Source organism: Bradysia coprophila, chromosome IV (genome assembly GCF_014529535.1).
Source record: "Bradysia coprophila strain Holo2 chromosome IV, BU_Bcop_v1, whole genome shotgun sequence".
Classification (NCBI taxonomy): Eukaryota; Metazoa; Arthropoda; class Insecta; order Diptera; family Sciaridae; genus Bradysia; species Bradysia coprophila.
The window spans coordinates 14,412,437-14,435,099 of NC_050738.1; the positions used below are offsets into that span (position 1 = coordinate 14,412,437).

At 32.6% G+C, this 22,663-nt stretch overlaps 1 protein-coding gene and 1 long non-coding RNA gene across 4 annotated transcripts in view; one reads left to right on the forward strand and one right to left on the reverse strand.

The window, feature by feature from the left end:
• The window catches only part of LOC119066128 (sodium/hydrogen exchanger 9B1-like), a 45,222-nt gene extending 24,050 nt beyond the window's left edge, over nt 1-21,172 (reverse strand). Inside the window, exon 1 of one of the 3 annotated variants that reach the window (XM_037168417.1) lies at nt 20,548-20,991. In XM_037168417.1, coding sequence (XP_037024312.1) covers nt 20,548-20,570 — 23 coding nt within the window. In that variant the 5' untranslated portion in view covers nt 20,571-20,991. Of the gene's footprint in view, nt 1-10,747; nt 10,899-20,547 lie in introns of those variants that run through there. The other 2 variants (XM_037168416.1, XM_037168418.1) reach the window with 2 other exon arrangements.
• On the forward strand, nt 10,357-17,253 carry LOC119066130. Its single transcript, XR_005085704.1, has 3 exons — nt 10,357-10,371; nt 10,976-10,980; nt 17,140-17,253. It is a non-coding gene; the product is annotated as an uncharacterized LOC119066130 (long non-coding RNA).
• Nucleotides 21,173-22,663: the final 1,491 nt, after the last annotated feature.

A 22,663-nucleotide genomic window follows, 5' to 3' on the forward strand; every position in this document is an offset into this window, starting at 1 on the left:
TAAGAACCGAAGCAATTCTGGCGTTACGTCATACGACAAATAACATTTACATAAGGAAGGGTGAGAGGAGGACGATGAAAAAAGGAAAATTTATGTAAATAGAGATCTACAGCCGAAACAGCCGCTCTTATTCGATATATGTTGGGTAAGGGAAGTTCTGTTTATTATTCCTATGCCACAATATTTTAGAGTGCACCCCACTTGAAAGATGCTTTAACGATGGAAACACGTTTCCCGGCCCATTACGAAACATTTATTGATAACACAATGTACTGATGACCGATAAAATTAATCAGTCTGGGTCTGGGTCTGGTCTACGTTTTCATCTGCCTTTTCTTAGACTGGTGGTGTCTGTGTTTGAAGAGTATTTAAGGAACAAGAAAATGATCTCAATTGTAGGAAAATATATGTAGGCTTCCTATTGTTATAGAAATTTAAACTATCATTAAAGTGAATGACCTACACAAATCTGCAAGAGAGATATTAATTATTGTAATAACTCGAATTACACATATAATACTACCCTATAAATGGTTGATTAAAGACGGGCCTGGGAAGGATGATTATGGCTCGGTCGCGTTTTGTTTCCAACATCTTTTTAACATTGAATTAATATTACGATAAATAAGTAACACAGTTCCATTCATTCATTCATTTTACGTGGCGACTGTAATACCAATTTTAACAATAATATGAATCTGATGTGAATAAACAAACTCTCGGAAAATTTACATTTTCACAGACCTCTGTGACTTCAGTTTTCAATCCGGTTTTTCCAAAGTTAATTGAGTAAAAACAATATCCCTTTTGAAAGGTAGATGGGATTGACAAAACTTTTACTTGCATAGGATATACAATGTGGAGGAAAACTATATGCGAAACGGCTGGGCTCAAATGTCTGAAACCCTAAAAGAAAACGAAAGTTCTTTGTATGTGCGCACGTTATTTAGTCGAAACTGGGTACTGTTTGTTGTGTACATAATGGACAAAGAAGTCAAACAGGAGTGTTTCATTCTTTAGTCAACCAAACTTTTGTCACAAACGTTAATAATGCCTCAAAGTAATGGAGTAGGTAGTATATGGTAGTATACTGTAAAATTTCACATAACTGTTACCGTGACTCGTCTGGCAATAAGTTACGTTTAAATGTTATTACGATTGTAACTTTATTCATCGTTGCTAATCCGACCAAAAGTTAGTTTTGGTGGTTTTTCAGCATTACTAACACGAAAATTAAATTTATGTATTCCATTTACAAAGTCATTCCATTCGAAACGAAACATTTAATAGACTCCATAATAGGTTAGCATGTTACATTGAGATATTGAAATTTTATCTTTAAATCAGAAATGAATTTACTCGCGAAGATTAAACTGTACTGAATATACCTGCTCCAACAGGGTTATAAACGGTATTTTAATGAGACTCCAGTTCAGTTCACGGCAGAAATTCAACTTCAATGATATATACTAAAACCAATTTTGAAAGGAAATAACTTTACAAAACATTTTCTATTAAGTTTATAAACTTTTGATGACCTATTACGTTTTAGAGTCTGTGAAATTTAACGACAAGGTGTCTGTTGAAATGATAGACTTTTCATATTCGCATAATAAAATTTTGAAGAGGAGGCGGATGATCGATCGTTTTCTCTTCAATTTTTTTTTTTAATTGAAAACTTTATCTCCGTAAAATATTTTCAAATTAATCAATCAAAATAGTAACACACAGCCACAAGCTGCAGTCAAGTAGTACATTATCAACAAGCAATTATGTACGAAAAACATGGCTATATGTAATCTTTGGTATAAGCAATAATCTAAGTCAGTATTGAGCGTGTAAATCAAATATTGATTAATCAATGAACAATTTCTGTTGTTGACACATTTATCATTATTTTGGCGGTAAATGTTCTCGTTGAACGGATGCGGATTATGCATATAAATGTTTGGGATAAATGAATATTTTAACTCGTTTGGTTTAATATAGTCGAGTATTCGAATAGTGTATGTACTTGATAAGGTGTGTAGCAAATGTATAAGCAATCAGTAGCAATAATTCAAAAAAAAATGTTTTTATAACAATTCAACTAAAAAATTCTAATCTATCTTCGGGAGTACCTCTGTAGATGGCATACAAAGCTAAAAGCATAGTTATATCTGTTGCTTTTAAATTCTTTTTTGTCTTAGCGAAATGCACTGCTCGCTCACGGCTTTAAGCTTCCCACACCCACTAATAAAAATAAAAATGTTTCGGAAGGCACAGGTACATATATGGGTAACTCCAGGGTTAGTTGAGTTACCAATTTCGTCATTTCTGTGAGACATAAAGTTATTGTGTTGGCTATGCTTTGCGGTCACAAATCAGTCTATAAATTTTCTAACACTCAGGAGTGCTTTCATGCCAACAAGAATTGGAATTTTTTAGCCTGCGAAGTGTGACTTGTGTGATCGAAGAAGTCGGCGGTTAGTTGCGTTACACGTTTGTGACTTTTCGAATATTTCACCAAATGTAAACTGATTTCTGTAAACGTTTTGAAACCTGAAAGCTATGGTCAAGACGCGCAGTTTAAGCCCAATATGAGGTCGGTAGCCCAAAATTTGTGGGAGATATGTCTTTAAAAGTGATATTTTTCGGCGGTCATTAATAGCCAGAAATTTTTTTTTCTCGAAATTGGTGGTTGTTGCCCCACAGAAAATGTTGCTTTGGCTCAAAACCGTTTAAAAAAATGCTTACAAAATTTTTTCGAGATAACCTCGAAGAGTCAAAATTTGAGGATGACACTTATCACCACTGGAAAGCTATTTTCACCTACTTCACTCACCCAACTAGCCTCACCGAGCCAAAGTTATTTTTCTCGTGAAGTCATATCCTGTAGCTTTCGAATGACACCGATCTTCAGTTTTTATGAGAAAAAATGTAATTTTGGCAATGTTTGGGTCGAGGTGATTTCACCTAACTTCGAAGCAGAATGAACCAAAAATCTTATGAAAATTTAATTTCGTGTCATTTGGTGCACTTTTTGGTCATATCTCCCCGAGACGTTATGACAATGAATTCATATTGGTGTCAAACTACGCGTCTTCTCAACAGCTTTCAGCAAAAAAAAAGTTTAGTGAAATCAACTAGAAATTAGCTGGAATTACCCATATACATAATCTACTATTATTAAAAACGCAGCCAAAGTGCAAGCTTAAATATTACACAATTTGTACTGATAAAACTGCATTAGCTGAGTCATGATTTTTCCAACGAATTTTGCAGAACTTAACGTTGGAATTTGCTGATAATATTTTATGAATTCCATTTCAAATAAATAATACTTAGTTACAATCGCTAAATTTAGAATTTACCTGCTGTAAAAATCAACAGACGGAGATTAGGCTTTTGTAGATTCCTTGTGAGTTAAATTAAATGAAACATGGATGGCAATGAAGCTCTGCAAACATAATATTCCGATTGGCTGTTATAGTTATGCATGCTGTTCGACAACAAAATATAATTGCACTGAGCTTAATGAGTGGAATATATGAAGATACAAATATTATGTTCTAACTAAATGTGAAATGAATGGTAATTTCTTTCCGAAAAAAACTCGGAATGATTCCAATTTGGTTCTTGGACCGTAACATTGTGAAGATAGGTCATCATTAAATACATCCAAACTATATTTATTTGCACAACTCATTACGTGGAATTTTAATGTAAAAGCTTATGTGTAGTTTTGGTCGAACTACATCATATATACGTTAGGTGTATACTTTATATGAAACATGATTTATCCACCTATTCTTTTCCGGAGTCGAATGAATGTAGCCGCTATAGAAAATCCGACATGAAAATTAAATATCGCAGCGAATAGGTACGTAAATCATTTCAGCTTATAGTTGTGTATAACAGACATTATGAATGTTGTCTTTACCACCTTTACCCTGAAGTATGACAATAGTTATTTCCCTAACGCATGCTCGCCTCCGGCTCACGCTGGAAATCTCTCATTCGCTAAAAAAGACTTTCGGTATAAGTTAGGAACAACGTTTTTCCTAAACGATGTTACAAATACGAGACAAAGTCGCGATATTTCTACAGTAGTTAGGAAAAAAAAACATTAAACAAACCAAAAGCTTGTCGATTTAATCCACAACGATATGGTAAAATTGCTGATGTACCGTTGTCAAGGGATTTTTCTCTCATTGTTTGTTGAGGATGATAATAAAGGATCGTCGTCTGAAAGTATGTACCTTTGCCATCGCATAGAACTGACTCTGTCATTGCTAAATTAAATTAGCTTACATTGCGTCCTATTAAATTAGATTCTTTCTTTTATTAAATTGAAAATAATGTACGTACAATGTTGTAATACAAAGAATGCAATAGGTACGTTGCGCAAATCCAATATAATTTATTAAGTCGACTTATAAGTTGAAAATTATAAATCATATTTCAGTATATCTTGTAGCGTTTGAATTAAAGTTTCCAACTTATCTACAAGCTATTCTACATTTGCGCAACACTTCTAATAACAACAGTGAAATTGAGATTGTAATTGCGAAACAATTCTAGTATTTGATATATTTTGTATTTGTGGAGTGGTTTTCTGTTTCTGTTTCGAAAGGGTTTCTGTTTCGAAAGGTGTAGAAATATATCATCCAACCCATCGCAAAATAAATTTTCTCTTAAAACAAAATCCACTATTTCATTTTCCAAGTGGGTCAGAAACCGAAAGCTAATTGTAAATTGCAAATATTTGCAATGTAACCAGCAGCTACACACTATGCATGGGACAGGGACACCAACGAATTGGGTACGTGTGATATTTCTAGTGTATCAATTTTAATACGAATAGCATGCAGCTGTGTGAACGAATTCCAATCATAGATATTGTTCATTCATCAAATAAATTTCGAGATCAGAAAGTCAAAAGCTTTTAGATATCAAATAAGTGGTAGGTTACTTCTACCAATACTTTCAATTTAATCAATAGTGAACTCTGAGATACCTCTCCAATTGTAGAGTTAATTAAATTACAAAACGTATTCGTAGACTAGATATAACAAAAACATACCCAACTTTTCAACGAAAAAGCTATTATCATACGATTATACAGACTACACCAAGTCTATTCCAATATAATCATCTCTATAGTCAGTCTATAAAAATTAGTCGTTGCAATCTTATTATCTTTACCATGCGATAATGAGTTGTTATTCGGTTCATTTTGAAGTTCCAATAATATTTAACGATGACGGGTAGCAAAACAGTAGCTTATCAGCTACGAATGTAGATTCAGAATATTGATATTATGGTCAAATTGGCTTAAAACATTTTAATCGGGGGGATTTTATGAAGTGTATTGGTAATTGTTGAATGAAAAGCCAGATACGTTTCGGCAATGGAACGTGTATAACAATGATAATTTGAAACTGTGAATTCGAATGAAAATTATGTGCACACAGAACGAGAATAGTTAATTCCCGGTATTAAATAAGAGTTCAAGTGAAGGTAAATCGCGGGTAAATTCAAAGGTTAATTCGTTACTGTACCAAGTCATGCAGAAGTATCAGTACTTTGCAGCATACTAATAGTACACTGATGAACCTAATATGAAGAAATAAATTAACGATTATAGCAAAGGTATAGCAACGCTAAACGTGCCTGTTCCACATACACGTATCGGTAATGTTCGTTCGTCATTAAATTGTTTTATTAATGTAATTTGAGCACATTATATATTTTTATGGGAATAACCTTAAATAAAAGAAAATTTATGTTTTTCTTTGAATGTAAAGTCATTGTTCTTTTTTCTAAATTACCAATTTAAAATTAAATTTTAAGTTAAAAAAACGCTTGAAAACAATCTGGTACAGCTAAGTAACTGCACAGAACATGCAAAGTTCATTCAAATATTATTTATCTGCAGACTTAGTATAATAAATAATAAATTGATAAATGCACCTCGTCAGATAAATACGTTAAGGTTCGATCAATTGCCTCGTAATCATATAATCCCTCAAATAAAAAGATTAATCGAATTGACTCGTCATTTTTGCTTGTCACATAGCTGTAAATCATCAATGGTCCGATCGTTATTTTTTTTTAAATATTTTCCAATTGACATTTATGGAGTAGTATTTCGACGGAAGGAAAGACGAAAAGTGGATTTCCAACGATTGTACATGCAGTTTGTACAACTTTTGTATAATTTGCACCATAACTCATGCTGACAGACAAGAGTTCAAGTATCTCTGTATAGGCACTGATATCGTTGGATTCTTCGTCAGTGACATCCGAAGTAACATCCACCGAATATTAACTGAATGAGGATTTCTGTTTTAACCTAATAATAATATAATATTAAGAAGAACAGCGCAAGAACTATTTTTTCGACGATGAATTTATTGAATTAGCCTGTTTTTCACGGCAAGCATATGACCAGTATTATTATCGGGTCTATTACTCCCATCGATCAAAGTATGTTATATCTTGTACTTCCAAAGGACCATATTACCCAGAGCTTGTCATTATTTTTGTATTGGGAACCCTAGTGATGGGATGTTTGTTTCCAAGATGACAATTTCAGATCTTTTTTCTTATTATTCAAATATTTTATTGACTTCAGAACTCCATTTGATATTTTAAGAAGGCTAGTTAGCGTATCAATTGTTCGGGCAACAACATATTCCTAAATGTAAGAAGTAAAACCATGAACACTCCTGCTTAAATGGAAATAGCACAGTGAAATACTTCACGTAAACCTGATCGTTCATAAGATTACCAAGTACGTGACCAGTATATTTTCCATAAGCCAACACTATACTCTGACAATCTACTTCCGAATAACCAATACAAATACGGATTTTCGTTCAGCTGACTGGCTGACTCATAATAGTGTTAGGAGAACGAAAATCGGATAAACCAATTTTCTGAGCAATACAAATTCCAACAATAAACAATATCTGAAATAAACATCTTTTGCTGTTAAATTGAAAATGGTTTTCGCTACCTACAACAATCCAACCAAGAAATTAGCTACAATGCTGAACCAAATCAGATTGATCAATCAAAATGTTTTCAATGAAATAAACCTTTTTAATCTAAATATCGTTTTAGCTGTAAATTTTCCTTGTTGATTACAAAGTAACAACCAGCAGCAACAACAACAAAGAAATAATAAATAAATTGATTCGTTATTTCAATGATTGATAACACTACCTTATTATAAATTTATTATGAGAAAGGTATTGCCAATAGTAATCAAAGACCCTTGAATATGTACGAATTCAAACCGTTTGGTTGGTTGTAAATAACCGCTTCAGAGTGATAACACAAATACCACAATCAAGACCAGTTGCCTAGGGATTTTGTTGCGTTATGGACACAGGATCGAACGAATTTCATGATTCTTGGATAAATGAGCAATTAGTTGTGTAAGTTACAGATGCACAAACGTATATTCACAATTGAAGCCATAATTTTGAGGAAAATTCTAGATCAGTACAGAGATGGCTGTTATGATACACCTACTATTCGGTTTGAATATATTCCACTCATGTCGAGGTCACTTCAAACATTTTAATAGTAAACAATATTTCATACAAATGAGACAAGTTATGAATGGAAAAATTGAAGAAGAAAATACAGTCGTTTAGACTTATATATTGTGATGTAAGTTTATCAATAACATTAGAAGTGGATACGTGAATATAAAATCTGGACTCACTTCGATTAAACGATAACGTGATAATTGGCATTGATAATTTTTACAGCAAATATTTTTCTTTATTGTTCGACAACGTCTAGGTAATTGGGTCATCGGTGTTTAAAGTAGATGAAAGAGAAATTATTACGAATGACGAATCATTTATACGTTTTTGCGATACTATTGCGTTGTTCCAATAAATCGGAAGAAAATCTTGTTAGTTATTAGGATTAACCTTAAAATGGTAGCAATTATTAACTAATTCACATACAACGCGTAAAAGTGAAAGATGTGATTAGTCACAAACTGTGTGAATGGTCACGACGAGCCATACGTGCAATGAACTTGATAGACAAGTTTTGAAACATTAAGCAACCACACTGCAAATATGACAAAAATAGTTATTTACATGAAATTTTCTAGGGTCGAAAGTGGCTTATTACACACCTAGGGAGAACAAAAAAGTTCGTTTGAGTTGAGGAATGCATTACAAAACTCGGGACAAACGATGAAAAGTCTCCTTTATGTTTGTTAATTCACGTTGGCGTCGCCCCTGGTCATCCCTTGTTGTTGATCGGAGGCGAGGCTGAGGTCAATAATCACACGGAAACGAGACGAGAATATGTAATTTACTTAACTTCTTCGACGGTAAATTGATGTTTTTAGGTGAAATAAATTATGACTAGCCAAAGTTTGACCAGGTACACACTTTTGACCTTATTTCCCTCTCTGACTGTTTAATATTGATAAACAGGAATAAGATACGGTCAAAGAACTTCGCCACCATGTTTTAACACAGTTGGTTTTGATGTGAGGATCGTATGTGAAATGACAACTAACTGACTGGTTCATTACATTTACATAGTACTTACTTCAAATATAATTCAACCGCGTAAGCTTTTTAGGTCATACTACAAGTAAAGGGGAAAGTACCGCGGCGTTTCAGTTATTGAATTTTCAAAATTTATGGAAAATAATTGTTTCACCTCTCCAGGTCTATAATATTAATCGAGTGTATATGTGAAATTTAAGCACTGTGTAATTATCATCAGTCATCACTGAACCTTTTTAAAAACTCAATACGATTCACGACCTTGAAAGCTGAATCAAAACAGTAAAAAGTTCGGGATTGATTTTGTTGGGCTCGGAATTTTTTCACAATTTTCGTAATTTTCGGAATTAAAATTCTCTAAAGTAAGCCCAACTTGGGCTGAACACTGAAGATTAGAAATTACCATTTTGCTATTGCACCAGTTACACAATGGTATGTTTCACTTGCAGTTTCTACTTACTATAGAAACATACGATAATTCTAAGCAATGCATTTCATCTAACATCGAGGCCCTTTTTTTAAATTTATATTTAACACGGCGTCAACAGTCACATGTTCTCTGTTGCATAAGTAAAACTTTAAATTATTAACAGCATTACACAATTGTATACGATTCACACTAAGATGGTAAGATGTAAGGTTTTGGGAATGGTTTCAAATTTGAATTTTTTGATTTGTTGTTAATTTAACTTTCACAATTTTAATTAAATTAAAATGCCATTTCATTAATTATTATTGTCAACACAAAACCGAAAAATCAAAATCAATTTTGGACATCATGGCATAGGTATACTTCCATAAAAATAATAATTCTCAATTGACAAGCGAATATATACCAAAAGAATTTGGTATATGCCATCCCATCCCATTGAACAATTATTCGAGTCATGTGATACACATTACATTAATATATTTGTATTATTTATTATGACATTAAAAAAATGCTTTATGCTACATTATGCGGTAGTTTTCAATTGTAACTAATTTGTACATATAAACACAGGCAGTGGCAGATCACTTTTCATTTATAAAAAAAATATATAAAAATCCCGATGTCTATCAAAAGTAATTTAAAAATTATATTTTTGTTTATTAATTAATAGCGAGGGCCTATAATTTATATGTGCGATGTGTGTTTGTTGATGATTTTTTGTTTGCATTAAATTTTGATTTCGATAATTATTTCATTAAGCAAAAATGTCAACAAAGCTATTTCATGTGATGTCGATGTCTATTTGCATACAAATGATTGATTAAAAATTTTGATTTATTTCACGATTTTGTTCAACATTTTATTTATCTCTCACAGTCGACCGGTCACATGGTTGTGTTTTTTTTTTTATAAAAAGATGAAAACAGAAACATTAAAAAAATGAATTAAATGTCGAATCGTTAAGCAACTGATGTTACAATTTAATTGAGGGCAATGATTCGCGTGATCAAAAGGAAACTTCGAGGAAGTTAATACAACTGTTTACCGCTATTAAGAATTTTGTTTCCATTCGATCTGGACTACAGCCGATTCGAAACAGAATAACGCTAATAAAATCGTGTAATAAAAGGTTTGAATGATGTCGATCTTAGTAAATTTTGCGTTAGATCATCAAACATAATTTTATAATTACGACCAATCTGGTATTTTCGTTGGTTACTCAATGTGTTAATTTTTTCCTTGTTATCATTATCAACAAGTAAGTGATAGACAAACAGAAATGCTTAGATTCGACATTTTTTTAATTAAATCTTTTCTTGGACAGAAAACCCTGTCTTTCACAGTGAACAAAAACTACATTTATTGCTTCTCGTTGAATGAATATCATTAACGATGAATCCATTTTTTGTACAAAACTGAAATTATAATTGTTTATCATGCATCAGGTGCTCCGTTTGTAGGTGTTGTATGAATTATAAAATTATACATTTCCGGCTAGAGTTCAAATGAAATTTAAACAAAAAAAAAAAGAACTAACGAAAAATGGTAAAGTTATGAATGTACCAAATTGAATCAACTCGGAATTATTATTCAAAGCGCGTTGAATGTGTTTAAAACAATTGCATTATGTTTCACTATTTTCGTTTTATATCGTGGAAGTAATCAACAAATAATGCCACAAACAATAGGTGTAAACACTGTTAAGCTTTTTAAATCCCCCAACTCAAATTCATATTTAATGGTCAGCACTTGAAGAATTCTGTGTGTTTTTTTTCGTTCATACCTCTAAATGCTTCGCCTTCAATTAATATAATCCGAAATGAGGAATAAACCTTTACTGTGTACTGTATTCCAAATTACTGGAACTTAACTTGTCACAACAGCAAACTAAAATTTTGTACTGAAATACTTTTCCACCACGGTCAAGACTTATATAGATTTTTGTAGTGCTAATACGTTAAATAAACTAAAGTTCGATTTGCGATTGACTACCACACTAACTTGACTTAAGTCGCTGTTTCGCTGTTTATATATTTAATATATTTATATAGATGTGACGACTCGTATATATATACATTAGTATGCGATTGGTTTGATAAAAACATTATTCATTGAACAATGTGTAGTATCAGAGGACGCAGACAGTAGTATATGTATGATTGCCGAAAAGAAAATTGATTAATAAAGTCGTTGTAGCGTGTGATTGTTATGATTGTAAAGATGTCCCAAACGTGGATCGTAAATTCAGTTTTAACTCATTCATCTGCTTGTTTGTTTTATCTGAATGGATAACTTAAAAACAGTATTTTATAGCATTGTCGTCTAAACGGTTCATTATATGGATGAAATTAGCTAAAGTTTTCTTAGAAAAATTTTGTGACAAACAAAAAATAATCTGTAACAAATACCTCCCGGGACTTCAAACAAATTTTCGTAAAACTTACTGCACTACGTCAAGTTTCAGGTATACCTGAAATTTTCATTAAATTTTGCAGGTAGATTTAAAGTCTCACTTGGTTTAATAGCCTCACTGCAGCACTAAAACTCATAGGTCAGGTATCTTTTTCTTACATATATACCCGAGTTTTAATATAATTTCAAAGGATTTTTTATTGTTTTACGAGAAGTTAGTTACGTACTTCAAATACAGTATTTACACCGTTTACACTATATTTCACTCACTTCATTTTCTTAGGATTTCACTAGGAAGGTAAATAATCAGTGGGTAGCTATTACAGGGATAAGTTCAACAGAAATCACCTAGAAGCCTCGTCTTTAGTACGGCAAGCTTAATTAATTTTATAATTTAATAATAAAGTACAGACTAAATGCAATACAATAAACCGTCAATGGAATAATTTTTTTTTATTTCTAAAAACAGCCTTTTTATGCAATGAAAAGAACAATTTTCATCCGGCATTACCATTTAAAAGCAGCACATAATGGGTACGTGTTCTGTTATATTTCAAAGGATAATTCACTTTTATCTTTTTCTTATTTTATCTTTTGATTCACAAAGGATTAAATTCATTCTAGCGAAGTGAATTTGTTTATCCCATTCAGTCAAAATGGTTTCATTCAATGAGATAATAGTAATAGTAACCACTATTATGTCATTGGTTTCATTGCACTTGATCACGGATCACAACAGCAATTCCTTGCTAACTATACTGAGAATAAACATTAAACAGGAGAGCGAAACATAATCAATAATTGCTGAGGGCATGTCACCCGTTCGATAGCCAATTTTATTCTGAACGATTTCATTGTGTTTACATTCAAATCAATCGATTGTTTCAATTAATATATTGGCGGCTTATTAATGCCATTTCGATTTCGAAATCACTCGCCGAAAGTAATATTTTTGACAAACTTGCCGGCAACTGCATACCCGAACGGTTTTCGGCCTTAAAAAATGATTTAATTTTGTTCGTCTTTAGTGCTATCATATTTTAAATAATTTTCATAGAACTCATATTTTACAGCAAACTGACATGAATAGTTAAACCCAATGTAATTTTGCTTCAAGCTTATTTATGCTTTAATCCGGGTCGGATTTGTTTTGGATAGGTATGTCAGACGACCCATTTTACGAATTTTTATTCTGATTCAAATATTACGAATGTTTTTGAGCCACAAGATTATCTATATTTGGAAACTATAGCTCAAATGTAATAGAGTTTTGTAGAATTCTAAGGCATAGTCTAGTCCATTCTAGTACATTTCCTCATAAATCAACTAATGTTAGCCCTCTATTTTGTGTGAATCACTTTGGCAGCTATGACATTTCACTGTTATTTTAACAGAGTGAAGTTATTTCATCTTAAAATAGAGCGCAAATAATGAAGTACTGAAAAAAATGTTGGTGCCTCTACAACCGAGGTTTCCTATATCCTGGGTGTTAGCAAAAGGACCAACTTCAGCCCAAATAGGAACACCGACTACTTAATTTTATTCTAGATCGGGGGCCAATTTTTAACGTCAACTTTTGTGTGTTTGTTATAATTCTCACAAAATAAACTATTTATACACAGGTTCGCACAATAGCCTAAGGAACGATAATGTTAATGCGTGTGTAGATGCATAGCACTTTCCCTTCTAATTGAGCAATGTCAAAGTCAGCTTTTGTGCTTGACAGCGCTATGGTGGAGGTCTCCGATTGAAATAATCGTACAATAAGACCAACAGCCATTCCGGCCCTGACTACAATTTATATAAACTTGACAACATGTTCAACAAATAATCCAATTTTTGAACTCTTTTAAAGCGTTGAATGTGTATATCGATAGCCAAAAGCTTGGTGGCAGGCGCAGGTATAATTAATTTGAAGCCATTAAACTTCAGGTGAATGAGTATCAATAACTTTTTGCATTTTAAAATTTTACTTGCACATGCCAGAAGAGAAGTCAACGGAACATTGTGTTTCCGTTTGGAAACTGTACAAATTAACATTGAAATTGTAAATTTTAGAAATAAATTTTTTAATCAATTCGATAATTTATTGAAAAACAATAAATTTTGACATATTTGATGTCAAATACGTTGTTAATTTAACTTATCACGAGAAATATATCATCAATATGTAAAAAATGAAAAGCGGCCTTTTATCCATTCGCAAATATTTTATTTTCACTTTATTTATTCGTTTTATACTAAGTAATGCGTTCGAGTTAATAAAATAAATAAGCGAGAGCACGTTGTCAATGAATTAAAGCATGTGACAATTTTGACTCGATTTTTTTTTATTTGTTTGCAATGTGTGTGATGCACTCTGGCAAGATGTAGAAATAATAAAAATGTTTAGAAATTCCAGAATGACTTCTGGATCTAAATTGATCACTCGAGACTATAAACGTTAATTACTCAACTTGACAAAGACAACATTCATCCAGTTGAGCTCTCACGCAAACCTAAACCCATTTCATTCGCAAGACGTCCAAAATAAATTAGCTTCAATAGAAATGACGCAATAGTAGTGGCAGCTACGTCAAAGTAACCGAAGCCCTTGGATTCTATTACCCGCCTTGTTATGAGATCTCCATGTCTCGTTAGTTTTATGATCTTTTTATTTCAAAATTCGTCAGGGTAACAAAACAAAATTCCTCTATAGTCTATTAGAACCGTTTACCAGTCGGTACTGGTACAAGCAAATTTCCAAACAACTTGGTAACATTGTTTATTAGTGCTGCTTGAGATGAGGGAGTATTAAATAATGAGTGAGATAAATTATTGCAGATGATGCGTCTTCTCTTGACTTGAACATCGTGACGCTCATTTGTAAAATTGTTTTGGTAATTACTTGAAATGGGAACCCCACTGCACTATTATGACAATTAAGACTTCAAACGAGTAACTTGAACTTCATACATTTATGGGTCTATAGATCTTGGGTACAAAGCCCTAGGATCATTCAGTCCATCTCGACTGCAATTTCGCGATTATATTGTCGATTTTAATATATTAATTTTAAATAAGGCGCATCCCAACAGAAGCGCATACAGTATACTGTGCATGCATAGCAATGAGAGTATTTCAAAACAATTTAAATGATTTAATTAAATTGCTGCGGCCATAAACTCATGTGTGATACTTTTTAATGGAATCACGTGAGTGACTACAAATTTCAGTTAATTGATTTGTATCATGTGTCTGTATGTATATTTCTTACAATTTTCTTTGGCTGTTACTCGTCTCGGTCGTGTGTAAATAAAATACAATCAACTCTGGCAGTCGTGGTCGTTTTGTAGTGGAAAGAAGACGATCAATCAATGCGAGGACGTCTCGGGTCTCAAGGGACGTGACTTATCTCACGCTAAAGATACTTTTTTTTTACTAAGCCAAACGCCACCCTATTCTGATACAAATTCTGAGTCAACTACACTTTTTTACTTTTAGCGAATCAAACTATTCAAACGTACTCTGCATGAAGAATGTTCATAATTAAAATGGATTTCTGCATGTTCAGTTCATAGTCCGACGATTGAACAAATGTTTTCTTAAAGTATTCCCGCATCTAGCATAATGTACAATTTGTCCAATGTACACATTGTACCAGCTACTTTCCCTAGTTTTTGTTTTATCATTACAACTCTGTTCACATAACATTTTGTGCAAATTATAAATTGGCCGACGTTACAAAATTTGATAACTGATGCCGAATAACAAAAAATAAAATTATTATGAAGCTTTGCCCCTGTTGTTAAATTCTAAATCAATCTGCTCACATCAATGTAAATTAATGTACAGTTTATTACAAACAACAGAGCATATATCCTGATTTGATTAATGGAATTTAGACAAAAAATTTGGTGTGTACCTCTGAAATGAAAATTGTAAAATCACGTAACACGGAACCTTAGTTATGAGCCATAACTTATGGCAAATTTTTATTATAAAAAAAATCGCTCTCGCAAGCATTTTCAGCACAACAATAAGTTGGTAACAAGCAAAATTTTGTATTACACTCTATATCTATAACCACGATGATTAGTCGAATCTCTGCCTATAAATCATCTTGACTTGCATAATCAAACATATGATGTGCTGTAACGTTGCCAAAAAAAATGAAATATTGAGTGAAAAACGGGAAAATGTTTTACATGTCGACGATTCTTATAATTGCAGGTTTCGCTATATATGCTTTGAATTAAACTGATTGTACCTGTTAACATACTTCTAACACCTACTATACAATGACAATTTACTTTATTTGTGACGGTTTTTATCTATTCACTTGATCGTTTACAATTTATTGTTTGTTTTCTTTCTTTAATTTATATGGGTCACTTAATACGGATACGTACAAGAAATGTTTATGAATATATGACCCACATCATGTCATTCGTCTCATTATTTCTACCTCGACCACAGATATATATTTCAATTTAATCGAATAAACAACAGATTATTATAAGCGAGAGCTTTTGCATTTGCGAATCAGCCAAAGCGTGTGGCTTATCATTTATCAATGGGTTTGTTTATATATATATATATGGTGTGTGTCAAATTCGTGAGACATTCGTATCGTATGCTATTGAATTGATTGATTTTATTTTGATGGATTACGTCCAAGGTTAAAATGAAAATGATGCAGACAATATGTTCGCCGATATATCTGTTTCATTTCGATTACATTTGCCAGAAAATCTCATTTTTGTTTGCGTTTTCGTTTTAATTCATTCTGGGTGAATTTTATGCCTCTAAAATATTAACAGAATCTTTCACAGCCTCGTATACTGTCAATAAAGGTCTGTGAATAAAGGTGGGTTGAGGAAAACCCGAGGGGCAAACCACTCAAAAGAGTTGCAAAGAGTTGCACGCGAAAAAAAGAGTTGCAAAAGAGTTGCAATCGAGAATAAGAAAAGAGTTGCACGCGGAAGAAATAAATAATAAATGTTATTCAAACGATTACCTGAACTACAAATAGTGAACACTGTTCACTGAACTTTATTAAAGTGTTAAAAGAGCGATAAAAGAGAGAAAATAGAAAGTTATTCAACAAGTCTTGATATGTCAAAATTTGTATGTAAAAGTCCAGTTTACTAGGAATAAAGCAGATATTCTCGATGAGGCACGGGCGTTTTTAAGCTTTTTGAGTTTTTACACACTTTTTTTCTATCAATTCCTAGACTCTTACTTTCCGAAAAAGTGTGTATAATACCTTTTTGCAATTACACACTTTTTCATTTTTTAGAGTAAAATGTGTAATGATTACACACTCGTAGACTGAAGAGTGTATAATTATTACACATTTAACGCAGCTCCAAATTTACTCCTTACTATGTACTTGAAATCACAAATTCAGCGTCGAACGTGGCTTCGCTTTTATCTTTCGTTGCTTTTCACAAAAGGAGCACTCACACAATGCGCTAAGAATCTGTTTGCGAATTGGAACGGCTTGTTCCACTTTTTCGTCTTCGGACGATGATGATTTCTTCGATGTATTGTACTTTTTTACTCTTAGCTCTACCCAATTGTTCAATTTTTTTTTATTCTTTCGAAAAGACTTGCAGTAATGTACAGAAAATATTAAAAGAGCGAAGTAAGGTTCGAATGTCTTATTTGAAATTAAAAAATATTAATTATCAGTTAAATGGATTAAGCTCATAAAGCTTCGTTTGGAATGAAGCCTCAGTTTTTTTTGGCAATAAGTCGATTTTTTACATTCTTTATTAGGCATAGTGTGTAATTTTACACACTTTTACTACGAACAAAAAAGTGTGTAAAATACACACTTTCAAAAAGTTTTTACACACAATGTGTAAAATACACGCTTAAAAAAGCCCGTGCGATGAGGGCACACTATTTTCTACATTCTCTTTCACCACTGCAAAATTCTTTGATCAAATCAACGCACTTCAAGAAAAAGTGTTTCGAGTGACAGCTGTCAGCCTGCCAAATTTTTTTACAGTGCCAAAATTTATATGGTACACTGTCGACTTTAAGTGCTCTATTGAGACTATTGCTCATGCTTGAAGCGCCTTGAATATATGCCCGTTTTTGAAATAGAACAATCAAGATGAGAAATATTGAATTTGAATGCCCGCCCATTGATTTTGCATTCCACATCGTTGAAATCAATGGGACTTGCCGATAATTTACCGATAATCGTTGTAAATTTTACCCTTATCGGTTCCATTGAATATGTCGCTCCTTAGGAACATCGATGTCGGCATTTTACAATATCTCTTATAGGACCGTTTAATGTTTTTCCATTTTTTTTTGTTTTTAACAAATGTTATTGATTTTATTTACATTTTTTGGATGAAAACAAGTTAAATACGAAAAGAGTTGCAAAAGAGTTGCAAATGAGTTGCACAGAAAAAGAGTTGCAAAGAGTTGCACGTGAAAAACAAGAGTTGCAAAGAGTTGCAATGAGTTGCAAATCGAGTGGTTTGCCCCCCAATTCTTGAATGTTATGCGAATAATCAAAATTCATCGGTCGTGTACGAAGTGAATTTTTTTTAGATTTCTAAAGCTTTCGCATGCTTTAAATTCTTACAATTGCATTGTAAAATTCTAGGTTGAATTAGAACGATGCTCTAAAGTCGGGAAAGCTAATTAAAATTTACTGCAATCGGTTATGTTGTTTCCCTTTAAGTTTTTACCGGCATAGCCAACATTACCACGACTTTTTCTGTTCCCGTTTTATATAAAAGAAACCTTTCCAACTACGAAAGTTAATGATGAGATGATACTTTGGTGTGTAACGGAGCTGTTGTTTCTTCTTGAGTAAGATGATACTTAAGGGCAGTAAATTTTAATTGTACTATTCACACCGGGAGATTGGAAAGAAAGTTAGTATTTCTTTGAAATTTGTACTAAAAGAACTATGTGTAGAAAGTCCTACAACTTATACATCTAAATAGTCTGTTTCATGCCATTTCTTGAATTGAAAATAGCAACGTAAGATAGTCACGTCTTTCTTGTAAAGTGCCTTCACTTCACCCTATAGAGGTGTATACTTCGTTTTCGTCAAGTCTAACTCATTACTAATTTACAAGTACGATAATCACCAGACATCCTTACACAAAATAAAATTTACTTAAAAATCATTTATTTATACTGAGTAAACAGATCCGATTACCAGCCGAAAGGAAGCTAATTTATTTAAAGAAGAAAAAATTAAAAATCAAATTATTTTCTTATTATATATCTACTGACAAACCCTATCGTAATGAAAAATACATACCCGAGATTTATTGCAATCGAAATTTGATCCCAATTAATGTCAAAAATGACTTTAAATTTATTGTTTTATGGTGCTCCAGTTTGATATTTCGCAGCGCAATAACCAATTTTATATATAACTTGAATTTTAAGTGTAACCTATATACAGATTTTACGATGTGTATTATACATAATGTATACCAGAAGGTACAATTGCTTGATTTATTGCATCCTTTTCGACAGTCATTTTTCATGTTTATTTAATGAAAATGTTTGACAATAAAACAGGAAAATTCATAACGATTCTTCTAGTTGTTCGCATTCATTTCAGACATCGGTATACCGTTAGGACTTTTTCAATCAAGGAAACAATAAATATAAGCAATTGATGGAATATGATGGTGTGTATATATATAGGTATACAGGTACTATCTGTACTTATGTTTGTATCATCATTGTGATATTGTAAAAAATTTCTGATTATTTACCTGAACGCTAAATTGTTGCGATATTATAAAAAGGAAAGCGGAAAAGTATCTTATGAAAAGAAAATGATTACAGGAATAGATTATTTAAAAAAAAGACGAATCGAAAAGGATTGTGCACTGCTTTTGGAAATTATTGTTCGATGTTGAGATTTATTTGTAGTATTTGGATAGGTACAAGTTTTTTTTATTAATCTTCAACTAGACTGCATCAAATCAGTAAAAGTACATCATCGTGCTTCGTTTGCACAAGGTATTCTGTACATTTAGGATGTACCTAAATATAAAGAAACAAAACATTTGAGAGATATTCTCCATTTATTTCATTAGTTTATTCTAAATAAAAAATTTATCCGGGCATTTTCTCGATACCTTTGTCGGCATGAATAGTATAGATAGATTGCCATTGGGATTGCGTCAATTTTAAGGTACAACAATAAGTTACATTAGCCACGATAAAAAAACAAATAACATTTAATTATGTCTAATGGATTAGACTCAAAACATATCTTACAAATCGAATGGATCAGTCGCAGTCTTGTGTAAATTCAATCCTTTCGGTTTTGTTCAATTTCAATGTACAAGTACAGTCTTTGACATTTCAAATGTTTAACTGTCAAATTTTTCTGAGAATTTCATTGTGTCATTACGAATTCACAGTGGCATTCTTTGAAAAAAATGACAGTGAGACATTTCAAATGTTAAAGCCTGTAGATGCGAATGTAGAAACATTAACCTGTACAACCCTCCTCAATTAGTTCATTAATTTCACAGCAGATCGTCAAAACTAACATCTGGTTAATTGTCGCACCTCATAATAAGCAAGAATACCCTAAAAAATCTAATGTTAAGATTGTCAGTACAAAGGACAAACATTTTGATTTTCCATAAGGATTTCAAGTTTTTTGTGTCGAGTTTTCTTAGCGTAACGGTCAAATAGGATCAGAACACCCTTCCATAAAAATAAGGTAGAACTAACGCACTTCAAGCAAGAATGCGTCTAATGACAGCTGCCAAATAGAGTGTTTTGTATGAAAATATGTTCAAATTTTGTTTGCACTGCCAAAAATTGTTCGATGTACTGTCCAGTTTCAGCACTCCATTCAGAGTAACATTCATACTTGAATTGTGTTGGGAGCACCCAAAAATTTGGATTTGACGTTGTTCAAGCCGAGTGACTGGGTGTCTAAAGCCCACAAGACTCTGTGGCCCTGATTTCAGGATCATTTATTTTCAAAAGCAAAAGATCTGAAGTGCTGAAGGTTTAATTGAGAACTAAATTTTGACAAGAATCTAATTTTATACCGTCATTGGTGTCAATGCCAAAATGGTTACAATCGTAAACGACACCAAACTCAACCAATCGAACAGCGCGTATAGATGTGTGCAACTTTGTTTATAATATTTCTAGATAAAAGATGTTACTAACCTCACTTGTTTAGTCGTCTCCATTTCATATCCGCAAAAATGGTTCTTTCCGTTGGCATAAACAATATGTCTAATTTATGCTATCTGAATCCTTTATTCAATAATGTGTTAATTGAATTAATTTGCAACACTTTTATCCACTTTAGCGGAAATTACCACCAGTTTATTTTCACTTTTCCACCATGAATAGCAACACTTTTTTCATTTATTCTCCTTTTTTTTCATATATAAAATCCCGTTTAACACAATGAAAGCCTTGCTGGCAAAATTTTATTACAAAAAACCGAGTCCTACACTACACAAAATAATTAGTTTTAATGAAAGAGGTACTTTCATTGCATTAAAAAAAAAGTTCAATGTTGTACATATCACTCTTGGCTGTGAAATGTTATTAGATTGCATGTGTATGTATTTTATGTGCTATATGCTCTCATAGGTACATTTACTCATACTCGTTCAGTTTTAAACAATTGAATTTTAACATTTAATTGAATAAAGCGCTGCATGGCATAGTAATGCATTTTACCTAATATTAGGAGAGAAATTGCTGTTTTATAGTTGCACTGGCGGTGTTGGAATATTATCGGTTCTTGCAAAGGTAAACTCACTTTAATGCTCATAAATGTAAAAACTCCTCCATGAAACACTTTGCAAAAACAAAATCCATCGACAAGTCTGACCCATTGATATAATATAGGGTAGACAAGGAAGCACGAAGAACGTTTATGCGAAAAGAATGTGTAACTTGAAAAATGACAAATTTTGCGTTAGTTGTCGCTGTTCACAATAGATGACAGGTTCAATTTGTGTTGTGACACTTCACGCATGAGTACTACTCTAAATAGAGTGCTGAAACTGTACAGTGTATCATACAAATTTTTGCACTGTCAAAAAGCCTGAAAAATGTTTTCATACAAAATAATACTCTATTTGGCAGCTGTCAATCGGAGCTTGAAGTTGTGTGAATGATATGTTTCCAAAAAAACGTTCTCTGTGTTTGCTTGTCTACCTTATAATAGGTCCATGATTTGACCCTGAACCGAATGACCTCGGCGAGATTAAACGTACGAATAAATCAGGAACAATTTACACATTGACTGTAAATCTTACTTGACCATGCCTTCAATTAGCTGTTTCATTCGCAACACTTCTGGTCACATAAACTTCACACTTTATCAAACGGGTGTTTTTAGTTTACTTGAAACTTTAAGCAATTAATCAGAAAAAAATCCATTTTTTTCATACTGAAACTGAACAACGACAGAGTATTATTATCCAGCTAAGAACACAAGAAAATTAAACACACGGTCACTCCGGTAACAGCTTGCATATAAACTTTTCTTGAGTCTATTCGAATTCTATAACACTGTCGACCTACTGTATATGGAAAAGGTGAATTAAAGTGCCATAAGTGCAAGCCGGAGAGGAAAACTTTACTAAGTCAATTGAAATAATATGCGGATGGATACAAATGTACTTGGGAGATTACACAATATTTGTACAATAAAACTGTAACATCAAATGCAGCTGGTGCCGTCATCGCCATTCAAGTTCTAGTTCAGGTTGAATAATTGCATTGCATTATAAATGAACACACACTTTAGTTAAATCCGTTATATCTTCTCAATTCATTTCGCAAGCTCTATTGTCTAATTTAAATGTGATATCTCTCGCGTAATATAGGCGAATTCATTGCAAATGTTTTATATCCGCTGTGTGTAAAGTAGTGTGTAGTTTGTAGTAAATATCCCTTATAAATAAATTTGATGTTGAATGACTGGATGTCCCCTACAGAAACGTCTATATCTATCCATATTCCTCTAAGTTAAATAAATATGGCAGCATTTCAGGTTCAGGGACTGGATGTGCAATCTACTGCTCTTGAATATTGGTCTTCCTATCACTCGCGCAGTGTAGGTGTTAGGAGTTAGAGCTTTTTTTTAGCTACCAGCGTACACGTGTTTACGTTAAAAAATTTCTTTATCGACGAATAATTGATGACCACTGGATGTCTCTTTTTAGACCCGTTAGAAGTATACCAGGGACTACAGAGTTTATCAGTGCCGTTGTAGCTTTCCGAGTCCCGAAAAAGAGGAATCTATTTAATGCTGCATATA